This window comes from Anomalospiza imberbis, chromosome 2 (assembly GCF_031753505.1).
Source record: "Anomalospiza imberbis isolate Cuckoo-Finch-1a 21T00152 chromosome 2, ASM3175350v1, whole genome shotgun sequence".
Taxonomy (NCBI): Eukaryota; Metazoa; Chordata; class Aves; order Passeriformes; family Viduidae; genus Anomalospiza; species Anomalospiza imberbis.
In genome coordinates, this window is record NC_089682.1 from 39,667,035 (window position 1) to 39,681,004 (window position 13,970).

Below are 13,970 nucleotides of genomic sequence, written 5' to 3' on the forward strand. Positions count from 1 at the left end.
AGGGGAACAGAGGTGCCAGCTTCCAGTAGACTGCATGCTACTGCTTTTAGTGGCATTTTGCTGGCAATAAAAATGGTGTTTTTCTTTGTCAAGTGTACTGTTGCTTTACTTAAAAATAATAATAAAAAAAGCTTAATGCACCTGTGAAATAAAAGCTGCTCACAACAAACCTGTCACTTCTGAGAACTCCATTAGATACTTTTCTGCATCTACTAGCTTTACTTCATGTGTTTTCCTTTACAAGACCATCCAGCACATATTAATGTTAAGCCCCTGATCCTCTGCAGATTTTTAATGCAACAGGGATAGACTGCTTAGGTTTCTGAAGTGTGGGTAATGTCCTTGGGGACTGATGCTACTTCAGCTGAAATCAGTTACAGAATTCTTTTAGCCTTTGTACAGAAGATATTATCTTCTCTTGGGCATGTCTGACCACTGTCATGATTACACAGCAAGAATGTCCACTGATTTTGGTGGAAGTGATGGAATAGAAGGGGTAATAGTCATTGTACCATCAAAATAAGGAAGAAAAATAGAAGTGTTTGAATTCAGAATCTAAATATGATCACACTTCCAAAATGTAGACTTTGTTTTTTACTTTCCTCCACCATAAATGTCCATATATTTAAATGTATACACCTGGAATAAACCTCTAAGTTTTAAATGTTTTATTTTTGGGCAGAAAACACTAAAAAAAGAAGGTAAAACCCATATGTAGATATTCAGCACTTCGCAGGTCCAATGATAATTAATGACCTTCATAAACATCTAATGAAAAATGAATTTATGTCACTTAGCCAAATTTATTTCTGTTTGCATTCCATCTTTCTAGATTTTTTTTGTTTCCATATTGCTGAAAGGCACAAAAAATCTCAAATTTATTCAAGCTGTTAGAAAAGAAATGCGCACAGAACATTAAGTAGTTGCTCAAATGTTGCTGAGCAGTAAAATACTATGATAAAGTGGCAACTTGCTGTGTCTCTATTACTTCTTCAGCACTAAAATTAATTTATGATCAGTCATCAATTCATTTACATGTCATTTTATGCTAAATCTATCGTTGCTGATGAATGCATATCCCTAGATCCATTAAGCTAGAGTAAAGTCTGTGCTTTATAATATGACCCTGCTAATTGTTGAATTACCATTTTTATGAGATACAAAAAGTAGCAGTTTCCTATTTTCTGAGCACATATTTAATCCATGAAGCACATTCTTCCTATTAAATGCAATCTGTCTAACTGCTTATAAAACAGAATCTTTTGCAATAGGTATCCCTAAGCAAATCAATACAAATATTGAGCTCTGCCATGGTAAAATAGGGTTCATGAAAATGATATTGTGCAGTTTTCAAGAATTATTCCATTTGTGCTCAGACACAGTGAATGATCAACTTTTTCCATACAGACAGTGATCAGTGAGTCTCTTAATCAAGACCAAAACATGTCAAATAAGGGATATTCTTCCTTGCTGAGCTACACAATCTGAAGAGACTTTTATGATTTAGGTCTATATAATTCTATTGAAAAAAAGAATGTAACTCATTTGTTGAGGCACTGTTTACAAGAATATCTCTCTGTTTCTATCAGTTTGTATCAGCTAGATAGAAGAGGTCTTGCTCTGTTTTCCATGCCAGTTAATGAGTCAAAATCTCCCTTCAGTCAAAATGCACCAGGACTGAAGATACTCAGCTCTCACAACCAGCTTCACTGGTGCTGCAGGAAAGGGCAAAGAAAACCCCCATCCATAACACCATAACACTTTGACCTGAAAAAACCTAGGCTTGCTCTTAGTGATTTCAGTGAGAAGCAAATTAATTTCTTCTAAAGTCATCATATCAAATTAATTAAGTCTATTAAAGTAGAATAATGCAACAGACTCTTTGTGGCCATTCATGCCATAACTCTGTACAGCAATTCATTATAAAGGCAAACATTAAACATAAGAGAAAGAAAAAAACCATATTTCAATTGTGTCTCTGAAAGCAAAAAATAACCCTAAATAATTATGAATTAAAAGTCAAGTGAGGAAAAATTTTACCAGTGTTTTTTGTTTCTTTCTTTCTATTTCTTTTTAATCAGATTCAGTGACTCAATATCCTAACAAACCATACTGGGAATGAAGCAAAACCTTGGCTTTAATTTCATATTACATCCCACAAACGTGCAAATTTAAACCTCCCTCCTTGAATTCTCTTTGTGATATCTGAAGAATGTTAAGATACAGTTCCTGTGCACTCCTCCTTTCTTTTCACTTTATTATACATGTCAACATTATGTCTCTGCCACCTGCAAAGAGAAAAGCTTAATAGTGCAGATTAAATCCTTGTCTGAATCTTCAGTTAGCTGTGACTAAAACTCAAGGGCCTGGAAGACAACTTGACTTTTAAACAGTTTAAAGGAGCAGCACTGTGGTGTCAGAGGGATTCAGTAGTTTGTGCTTTGGCTCACGCAGTGCCAGTGCTTCCCCTCGGAGAATCCCACATTTGGCACTGCAGGAAATCCTTGTTCTCAGCTCAGCCATGAAGAACAAAGCCCTATTTCAGTCCAAGAGTGGGTATCTTTGAGGCATTGCTGAGGCTTGCTAACACTACGGGTTGAGGAACCTCGCCCTGCTCCTGCCATAGCAGCTCTGTTTGGAGGAAGTCTGCACCAAGCAAGGGATGTCAATTTAGATTTCTCACAAACACTGAACTCCCAGGGCACTTCAGAATGAAAAGAAATATTGCTTCATCTGGGTCAGCTGTTCTCACTTGCCTTCATTTTCAAAAACGTTTAGAGAAGTGAAAACGGGATCTATAAATTCCTAGAAAAATGCTGGCTGAAGTCACCAAAGGCTCTTTGAAAAGAAGTAGCTTATATATTCTCAGCACAAGAAAGAACAATTTAGTTGTTCTAAAGTATTTTAAAAGTAATCAAATTGAAGAATGTGAAACAGCTTGGGAACAACTGAAGCAGTTTGCTATACACTGCTTAACACCATCAAACACAGCCTAGAAGAGTTAACAGAAACAGATAAACAAAAATTAAAATTCTCCTTTGAAAAACAAAATTTGCCCAAGTATAATAGGCAATTTCTTTCCACCCTTAGAAAAAAAAAAAAAAAAAACAAGCCAAATACAAACTCTTCTAAAATCAAGGCTTTACCCATATAGTAACTGAGGAAAACAGAAGTAGTTTTGTTATTTGGGGATTTTGCCATCTTACAGACCCTTTAGGCTAACACACTAGGTGTACTTCTGTGAGGCTATCATTCCCTAATTAAGTCAGTCTAAATCTTGGCTAAGTGCTATAGGGGCAGTCTAAAATTTTGCTTCCCCTCCAGCTGCACATTCCCTTCCTGCAGTGCCAGCACACACCTTGCCATGCAGTGAACCAGAGGCAAGGATTATCCAGCTAGTAATTAAACAAGCAAAATAAACAGCAGAAGAAAAACCTTAAATTTCAGCTGGATGAGGCCACATGAAGTTTGTGGTGGTGGTGAATGGAAGTGAATTTAGATCATTTTAAGTATACTGCCAGTGTACATTATGAAGTTCTGCCCAATTCCTTCCAAAACATCAAGAAGCCTTTAAAACTCGAGTAATTAGACATTTAACATGCAAAAAATTAAACAAGATTTTAAAATATTATTACAAGTTTGAAGGTTATTCATAAAAGCATACATTTTAATAAAATTTCAAATTGGAGCAGGAATGCAACTATTCCTTATTTGCTCTAGGGAGGGTGATCCAAACTATTAAGTGAAGATGCAAATGTGGAAACATTCATTTTCTGATTTACAGATACATAAGCATTGCCATATTAATATCTACCAAAAGAAAAATGTATACCAACCTGGTTTTTTAAAATTTATTTATTGCTGTTCTACCAGTGCAAAACTCTTAGTGAATTGCTAACAGAAAGGGCTCTGAGCCATTAGTGAGATATGCAAAAATATGCAGAATTATAGCTTGAAGGAGATTACACTAGAAATTCAAGAAAAGTGAGTTAACATACACATGCACTAAAAAGTCAACCTTCTCAATTCAGGGATTTAATCTTTAACTCTATGGCCTTCAGTTGCATCTGGATTTCAAATCAAAGCAGCAGAGATACAATTCTTAAATCTTAATTAGATTGGCTAGCTGCCTAGCTCTAGAGTGAAGGAAACCTGGAAGGTGGGATTAAGCTACACACTATTTCATTCAACAAGGGAAAGGAGGAAAATGATAGTATTGATGCTCCATCACTGTCATATTCCTGCAGTGTTTTCAGAAGAGCAATCTTTAAGCATGAGTGCAAAAGCCTTGGAATTGCAGAGGTCCAGACAAAGAAAGAACTCAGGGGTGCTATGGTAGGAAGTTGTTCTGAACAAGTCTCCCTTAAGGTAAAACCAACAATCAGTGTTCTGCTGAGATCAAAAACTGAAACAGCACCCACTAACACTGTGACATTGGGGATATTTGAGTCTCCCGCACACTTTCACATTATGGACACAGTACACGATACAGAGGCCCTGGTCCAACCTAAAAAGAACTACAGTGATGTTTACAAATAATGCATGATGTCCATATAAAAATCCGTGTTTTCAAAAAACAATGTCTTTCACTGTGGATATTCTTAGTTCAGTCAGAGAGAAAAAGAGCAAGATTTCTGCCAGGCTAAGCCTGGGAAAAATCTTTATCTTTTTCTCTCTGACTGAACTGAGAATATCCACATTTCACTGCCTACATTTCACCAACAGCAATTTAATTCATTCAGATTTCATGCATTAGTTTATTATAGCAGGTCCCCTTTCTAGGTCCCCTTTGATGATGATGTAGCTTTCCAAGGCATGCAAAGGACAGCAAGAAGTGAGGGAAGGAGGGTCAGAATTATTAAACAGATTCTCTAAAAGAGAAGAATTGCAAAATTCAGCAATACAAATTATGTTCAAAATACACATTTTCCAACATAAATGTTGTATTTACTCTAGAAATAAATGTTGTGTAGATCTAGCTACACTTACTCTGAAGTCTTTAACTTCCTTGTGTTCATCTCAGAAATCATTTGCCCAGCAGAATATCTAAAAGTGTTTTAAGATAACATTTTTATGCTGCTCCTGATTTATGAAATATATATTGCTAAGCTGAGGTCTTCCCCCTCCTTTTTATGTAACTGCCTTGCTTCCCTACTAGAATGAACCTTTCATGAAAGCCAGGATATAACTGAATTTTCTTTCAAGTCTTTAAAGCTTTTTAAAATTCATGAATTTCCTTATCATTTTTCAGCAAAGCAAAGTATTTCCAAATCCTTCTTTAAGTGTAGTGTTTAGTATTAACATTTTAAATGTTACAGAAATCGAGTGGAATAAATTTTCACTTAGAAAGTGTCCAAATGGTGATGTATTTTACGGGTAGTAACAAGTTGGTGTCATTGTGTTTGGTTACCTGTCACAGAGCTGTCTAGATTGTCCATACTGGAGCCTGGAGTATGCTCTAGACCTCTTAGTGGCCTACTGATTTCTACAGTTTCTTCTTCAATGTCATCCTCATCATCATCGTCATCTGGAACATCTGTTTCCAAATCTGAAATAAGGTTTCCAGATACGTATCCTAGGGGAGGAACTGGAGCCTGAGGAGGTTGTGTATTGCTTTGGATGTGCCTACACAAACAAACAGGAAAGTTATCAGAATGGATGAGACTTTGCAGCCCATGGTCAATAAAACACAAGCCTTTTAACAAGTCCTGAAGTATATTTAAAAAACGTGCTTGGTTAGGCCAAACTCACGAAAATTCAGTTCAGTTATTCACTGCAGCTTCTAATACCAGAGTGCTTGCACACTTTCCAGTCTTAAATAAAAAGAATAAAGATAAAATCCTCTAGGATTTGAGGAAGGTCTTCCTCTAGGATATGAGGAAGGTCTTCTCACAGATGAAGAGCACTAGACACAGAGGCTACATAAATCAGGTAGGAAAAGCACAATTCTGAATCCCAGCCCAGCACACAGGTGTCTCACCCAATATTCCCCCTTGCAAATCACACATTGAACCAAAGTTAAATCTCACTCCTTCCGCTTAAACAGATGCAGTGCCTGAAGCAAAAGTCAACCTAAAGAAGAGGCAATGGCCAGTAGGACAGCAGAAATTTTCAAGTCCAATGAATGCATCATCAGTGAGGCCTTTTCATTTTGCTTTATTCCAAGAAGTTTAATTGATTTAATTGCAGCAGTATTAGGGCATGCATGTGTGAAATTACTGTATGCAGCAATTACATAAAGGAAAAAAAAAGGAAAAAGGAGACAAAAAAGCACCCACAAGATAGGCTAAATGGCCAAAAGCAAGCATGGGATTCATGATTTGCCTGGACTCTGAGAGAAAAGAACACCATCAGCTTTCAGAGCAGCATTCCCCACAGCACAACAGGTACACAGCTAGCTGTGCCAGAGGACCCAGGCATGACTGGCCTTGGCACAAGAGCATGTACCACACTTGAAATTGCTAACTGAGGCACGTGGGAATCCTTGGGTGGTTCTATATGAGGTGCCATGACCTGATTTGAATCGGCAGCACTCTGGATGGGATCCCGGATTCTGCTGGTCTTTTGCTTGGACATCAGTAAAACTGAAGAAATTACAATTGTCACCTGTTTGGCTCCCAGCTATAATACATTTTCAGTGGAAACTTTGTGCTAAATTATTGCCTGCATGAATGAATTCTCTTTATTCAATGAACCTTTTTTTTTAGATTTTCATCATGTAAATTTATCAGATATGAGAATGTCATGGTAAATGTTATGTACCACTGGTAACTTTCTTCACCTCAGCGTAGGTTTTAACTTATTGCTTATTCTGAATCTAATTTCCAGAACAAGTGCTTCCTTTCTGACATACAACCCCCTTCTGATTAACAGTTATTGAACATTTTTCTGCTTGGACACCAGGTTTTTAGTGTTCTACACAGTGTTCAAAACACTGGGGCACTAAAGGGCACTACCATCTAACTAACCCTCAATAAACAGTGTGATTAGCTCCTAATCAAGGAAAATGCTTAAGTATATGTTTAATGTTAAGCTTGTGATAGAACAATTGAAGTCAATTTCTCATGTACTCATAGTTAAGCATATACTTAAGTGATTTGCTGGATCAAGGCCATAATGATTATGTACTTTTCCAGTAATCTCTAATGGGCTCTTTCTTAAATTCCTGGTTGGCTGATGTCTGTATTTCTCAGTTGCTGCTCCCACAGTACCATGAGACCCTGACAGGTCTCATTTTGCTGTTTAGTTTTCCCCAGTCTCTAGAATGGACAGGTTAACTGTGTGAAAAGAAGACTAAAAAAATATTCCTTCCCAGTCAAAACAATGGAGGACTTTCTACTAACTTTGACTAGCATGATACATATCCAGCCAAACAACAAAAATATATTTAAAAAATCCATGTAATAAAAATCACTTGTATGTAAAAATCACCCTCAGCATTTAGCGCAATGCCCAAAAGGTTTGAAGAAAAGGCTATGTCCTTTCTTTTTTTTTTTTTTGGAGCTTCAGGCTCAATTACTGTGGCTTTACACAAGAACGACATTAAAATCTGTATAATCCTAAGCACATTATGAAACTTCCCACTCCATTTTCATTTCCCCGAAAAGGGAGCAAGACCTTTCCTGCCAGCTGCACGAGGCCTTGGTGCAGCGTCCTGCTCCATTATCCGTGCCTGCGCTGGTTTGGAGCTTTGGAGGGCGTAGGAAGGGTAACAGCTGCACAAGGCAGCAGCGACTGCCTGTGCTGGCAGGGTGTGCATCTGTGTGCTGGCTCAGAAGCCAGTACCTTCAACAGGCCAGGTCCAGCTGCTGCCTGGGATTTGGGTCTGTCCCACAGGCAGGCTGGGGTCGGTGCCTGGCAGCGCGGCGCTGCAGCGGGACCGAGGTACCCTGTTGATTGAGTGCAGATTGCAGACAAGCCCCGAGGCTTCCAGGGTGCCCAGGGAAAACAGCTGGCTTTGGTTTGGCACCGCCTGCCTACCTGCCTGATGTATTTATGGGAGCTCAGGCTGAACAACTTCGTGGCTTTATTTAGCAGGGAAGAAAGGCTGCTCCTCTGCTGGCAATGTGCCATTCAGTAACTAGCTCTGTCCCGCTCCGCTGAGAGTTGTGGGCTTTGTCTGGGTAGAAGAGTTGTAAAAGGACAACTGCTGCTCAGGGAACATCCAGGAAGCAACTGACCTTCACCATGTCCCCAGCCTGGTGCAGTTGACAAGTTCTTTTTCAGTCCCTGAAGAGATTGCTTCTGTTTGTTTTGCAGGGGAAATGTTACTGTGGTATTTGCTTGCTTTTCCTTTAAACAGGCATAAAGCACTCTGAAACATTAGATCCATCCTAAAAATGCTAACAACTTGCTTTCTGCTGTTTCTGGGTTTTTCCTACGAATCAGAAATTCTCATGGTAGTTCAAAGTACAGAGATGCAAATAATTCAATCTCATGTGACACAGTGTAAAAGCTGCCACATTGCTATTTCAAGAATCTATAATTATTTTTAATCAGGAATTTAGAACCTTATTATTTTTGAAAATCCTAAAAAATTCCTGTCTTCTCCTACCATGAAAAGAGAGTACTCTCAAGTGTATAAAAGCTGTCAGGAGGTGGGTATTAACTACTTAGCAAAATGTTGGAGGAATATTGTTTTTACATGTTTTTAGACAAAATTTAGCATATTATTATGATTTAAAAAGCACATACGGATGTGTAAGGCCTTCCAACTGTGGGTAGAGTTTTGCTATTTCTTCCATTTTACTTCTTTGGAAACACAATTGAAACGCTGTTGAACAGTCATTATTTATGTCAAAAAAGGAATGTAGTATTGTTGTTATTATTATTATTATTATTAATAATATTAATATTATTATTTCATTTCCCTGGTTACAGGTGACCCCTTTAACTATGACATTTACCATGTCTGCTTTGCTATATCAAACTGGTAAGCCCTTGTTAACTCATCAAGGTGAGCTTGAAGCATTGGCTGCATCTCCTCTCGTGGAGAAGGCGTGAGAGTTGCAGTCGACTGTTGCCCAAAGGAGATGGCAGGAGATGAAGCTACTCCTCGGACAGGAGGTGTGGGGACACGATCATCATCCTCTTCAAGCTCATCTTCCATGCCCTGATGTAGGTAGGTCTGAACTGGCAAAGGTGGACACCAACCATCACTGTCATATCTAAAATAAGAACCAAATAAACTTAGTGTATATCAAAACTCATCTCTGCTGCACAGTAGAGGGTGTAGACGGTATACAAGAATCCTGCTACAATTGGAAACCTTGCACACAGTGTGCGTTCTAAAATTTAATGAAAATAGTGTCATAATTGCTTAGATTATCCTTACTGAGTCAGTAGAATGTTTCCCACAACTGTTAAGCAACTTGAGCAAGATATGCAACAGAAAAATTACTGACCCATTATCACATTCGTTAATGGTGATTAGATAATGTTACACCACAATCAACAACAAAAATGAACTAACTCACTTCCAGGATCATTAACGTAGGAGAATGAATATTGACCTGGACATGAAAATAGCAGCATTCTTAAAAGGTAGAGCAGGCTTTATGTAGTAGCATTTATTTCACAGAATCCCAGAAAAAGCTGAGTTGAAAGCGACCCACAAAGATCACCAAGTCCAACTCTTGGCCCTGCACAGCACCATCCCCAAGAGTCACACCATGAGTCCAAGGGCATTCTCCATTTACTTCCATCCTCCCCTTTATCTGTCTTTAAATTTACCATTTGTTTCTGGTTTTGAGCTTAAATAAAAAGCTACAATTTCCTCATAAATTCTGGTCTTCCCACTCTGCACACGGGTATCTCCTATGATGTGCAATACATCCATGTCACAGCAGCACTGACCCCGAGCATATGCTGTGTCACAGCACCAGCTGATAAGGTACATTAGCACACATGTTGACAGCTCTGCCAGCACCCCACCTCCTAACCAATCTGTACTGGGACTTACCTAGACAGTGCTACATTTCTGAGCACTTTCAACACACCTGCCCAAAGCAAATGGAAATATTAACCACTAGGAGTATTCTTGAATAACAAATTCTTCTTTCTTCAGACATAAAGGGTGTTCTGGTAGGAGTTTGTGGTTTTTGTTGCCTTATACCAAAGGTGTAAGAGGTGGTGCTATGTCTGATCAGGGCTAGAAACTAAAACTTTATATTTTATCACCACTTCTTACACAAGTTTTGCCAGCAAGTCAATTCTTTTCAGTCTCTGCGCTCATCAGAGGATCTTTCAATTCAGTCTTGTATTACAGTATCATCCTGGGAAGCTGTCCCTTAGAGACTCTGGCAGCTTTCCAGGTGGATTGGCCTTAGTGACTGTAGTCATTCCCTGTGCATTATCTCCCCAGAGTAATTCCCTAATCTGAACACAACTTCAGCTGTACGGAGCTTTGCTGACAATCACACCACTCAAATCTCAACTGTCTACTTTTTCCATCTTCAAAACATCCAGCCAGGCAACAGTCCCTTGAGCATCAGCACACATTTCTTCTTAACTCCTGGTGTATTCCAAAATAACTCAGGATACACAGTTGCCTTTTTTTTTTCCCCTCAAAAAACAACCAGACAACCACAAGCTCTCACAGCTCCTTCACTGTCAAATCATCGCTCACTCTTAAAGGCCATTTCCCAAGCATCATCTAAGTCACTTTATCTTCTTTCCACCTTCAAGGACTTCTGACAAGGTCCTTTTTTCTGCAATGCAGGTAGGCAGTGCATTGCATGATACAGTTAATTTCTCAAACTGGCTTAAAAATACTCCTTTAAAGCTTCTGATTTGGAAGGAAGGATTTACCAATTTCCCAAAGAAAAATGAATTACTGTCAATTTTCCCAAGTGTGAAACCAGGTTATAAAAAGGCTGGGAACACTGAGATGGACAAGTTGCAAAACCTGTATTATGAACAGAACATTTACTTTCAGCAAAACCCAAAGATTTCTTAAATTAACTAAACTACTTTTTCCTTATTCAGAAGTCTGTAGTCTGTATTTAAACACACAGATTCAGGACAGCTAAAACATCCTGACTTAATAATCCAAAAGTCCATGGAAGATATATCTAGTAATTCACACTTGCATAAATTTAAATCTCTATATATGTAGATATAACCATAAATAGATATACAAACACATACGAGCACAGAAGGGAATATAAAGGCTGCTTCATAACATCTGGCTTCTAGGAGAGGTTGACTGATCATTACCATTTTCATAACACAGAGATTTAAGAAAATGTTACATGATACATATTCATCCTCAGCAAACAATTAAGATATGACCAGCTGTAATTTGTCTTTCTAAACAATGTTTACTTAGGACATTTGTAACCAAGGCTGAAGGGAACATCCCAAATCATGCTGTGAAAACTGTGCAGTGCAACAGTTCTCTTGCTTCTATTTGCTCTCTCAACCTCATGCTTTGCTATAATGCCTTCTTCTTTAAAAGGGACAGGGGAAAAAGGCACTCCCAGGTGACTTTGCAATGATGAATAAACGAGCTTTGGATGTGCTCGCCTTCTGACCCTACTTGCTTCAAATCCCCAAATGTTCAGCTTAGTAGCAAAAAGGTTTAGTAAAAAGGTTTCTCAGTGAAAAGATTCTGCACAAGTACTGTACCTTTACCCAAATTTTGTTTGAAATGGAAAGCAGCCGAAGCCTGAAGTTCAGGACACTGAGATTCAAGATTTCAGGTACATGAACTTTTGTCTTCTTAATATAAGGTGTCTGAAAAGCCACAAGTCCTAACCTTCATTTTAGAGAAAAACAAAACAAAACAAAACAAAACAAAAACCACAAAAAACAAAAAGCCCCAAAACCAACAAAGAAAAAAAAAAAGGAAAAAGTAAACCTAACACAGTACATAGTAACTACATGTCACAAAAGTAATACAGCTATAGAAACATCTGGTATCACCATAGTGATTACTGGCCACATCTGTGTTCTTTTTAGTTTTTTGAGTAAATCCAATGTGGTGAAAATGCTGCTTTTTTCAAGTACACTTATTGAAATATAAGTGTCTTAGCTTCATTAGCAATCTCTGATTATAATTTCATTATAATTAAGACCCAAATAAGTTCTGGTTAACAAACATGAGCCTCTGTTTTTCTAGTAAGTTTTGCTGTGTTGTTAGCACTTCTATTTCATAGTAATCTTTTACCATTAAAAAGCCCGATTCATTACGTTAATAGATTTTTTTCGTTCAAAATATGAAATAAAGGTGACAAATACAGGGAACATTCTGTAAAAACTGTGTTTCCTTACACATATTGTTGTAACAAATGAAGCTTCCCTCCCTGCAACTCACCAGAAAGGACTTTTTGAAGTAAAAGGTACTACTTCCTTAACTTTTCCTGAAGACAGACAATAAGTATCAAATATATTGACATTCAGCAGCTAATATTCCATTTTGAGGTATAGTCAATAGCAAGAAACAGAAATAACCAAATAACAATATGCTGACTTCCTTTACTGGGTAGGCTCAAGATCATGCATATTATTGGTGAAAAATCGAAGTAAAAGATAATGAGTAAGAAATAAGCATTTCTTTACTTTCAAGTATACATAAAATAAAGCAACATCATCTTCTCTGAAAAGAGTGGGAAAGGGAGCATGTCAGTTTGGGAGTGACTATAGGAAAAGAGAAACTTCATTAGCACAAACAGTTGGCTCTTTGCTGAAGTTAAACAGGAATCTAAGAGATCCCCAAAGCTACCACATTATATAACAGGACTAGTTGGAGAAAGATATTCACTTTTCCTTCTGCAGTTTTGGGAAAAATGGAGGCATATGCCAACCCTAGTCCCTCTGGGAAGAAGATGGTACAGAAAACTGAGTGTATTTTTTCTGTGAAAGGTTAAGTTAGGTGGGTTTTTTTTAAAATCACTTGCTATTGTGGATTATCTTTTGCAATTTAGCAGTCCACTACTGCTTATAAGGCAGTTAGTGGTAATCTCTAATAAGCAAAACTAGGTGTCAAAATTTTTGAGGTTTTTTTGTGATAATCATTCCAATGAAACTTATATTTGAATTTAATTGTTATAGGAAGACACAAAGAAAAACAAGTTTCTGTTTAGATGCCACCCTCCTAGTTTTATTGCTCTAGACACTCATATTTTGTTTCATATTGTGAGAATTTCATTAAAGTGTTAAGTTTTTTCTGACTGGAAGCTCATTTTTCAGTTATAATTCACAATATAATTACATCTCCATGTAACTAATTCTAGAATTAAACCACTTTGAATTTATCATAGAGTAAATCAAAACAAACCAAGAAGAACAGAAGAGTTAAAAAATGTGGCTTTTTTTTTAAACCCAGTATGTCCAAGGCAACATAAGGAATGCAGTCTATGATTCTTTCCCTTCTAGCATGTTGAAAACCACAGAAACAAAACCACCCCCTAAATACAGAAGGACTATTAGTATTGGAAGCATCCTCAGAAAGGATGGGCATTGCAGATTCAGTATTCATCAAAGGTGGTTGCAAATTTCTGTAGCTCCAGACAGAGACTCTAAGCCCAACCTTCAAATTTTTTCTGTGTTTGGTAAAATGCATGTTAGGAGGTCTTGCTACCACCACTACCACCATCATTGCTACTACCAATGAGACATTACAAAAACCAGGGAAGAGTAATTCAAAACATAATCAGAGGAAAAACTAAGTCTGAATGGTCGTGAACCTAGAGGCTGGTGATTACCTTCTCCTTAAATAACCAATGTTGACGTGGTGACCAACATTATTCCTTCCAACTAAATTACAGATGCTTTATACAACTGAGGAGTCAAACCCTGTGTCACAAGGGATTTCTCTATAAGGTATTTCCATTTACCTTTAATGCTATTTCATTGTTCTGAAGAAAATCCAAGTGGTTTGCCTTCTATTGCATAATTGTTTTAGTGAAATGGCTGCACATGTGTTTTAAGGATATAAACTGATAAAGACAAAATTATTATATGGTGAA

The 13,970-nt window shown here is 37.6% G+C and overlaps 1 protein-coding gene across 21 annotated transcripts in view; it reads right to left on the minus strand.

The window, feature by feature from the left end:
- Positions 1 to 13,970, minus strand: part of ROBO2 (roundabout guidance receptor 2) — a 1,029,216-nt gene that overhangs the window by 26,120 nt on the left and 989,126 nt on the right. For all 21 annotated transcript variants that reach the window (XM_068180595.1, XM_068180605.1, XM_068180593.1 and 18 more), the window contains 2 exons: positions 8,907 to 9,167; positions 5,411 to 5,625 (listed from right to left, as the gene is read on the minus strand). In XM_068180595.1, the coding sequence (XP_068036696.1) occupies positions 5,411 to 5,625; positions 8,907 to 9,167 (476 nt within the window). The remainder of the gene's footprint in view (positions 1 to 5,410; positions 5,626 to 8,906; positions 9,168 to 13,970) is intronic.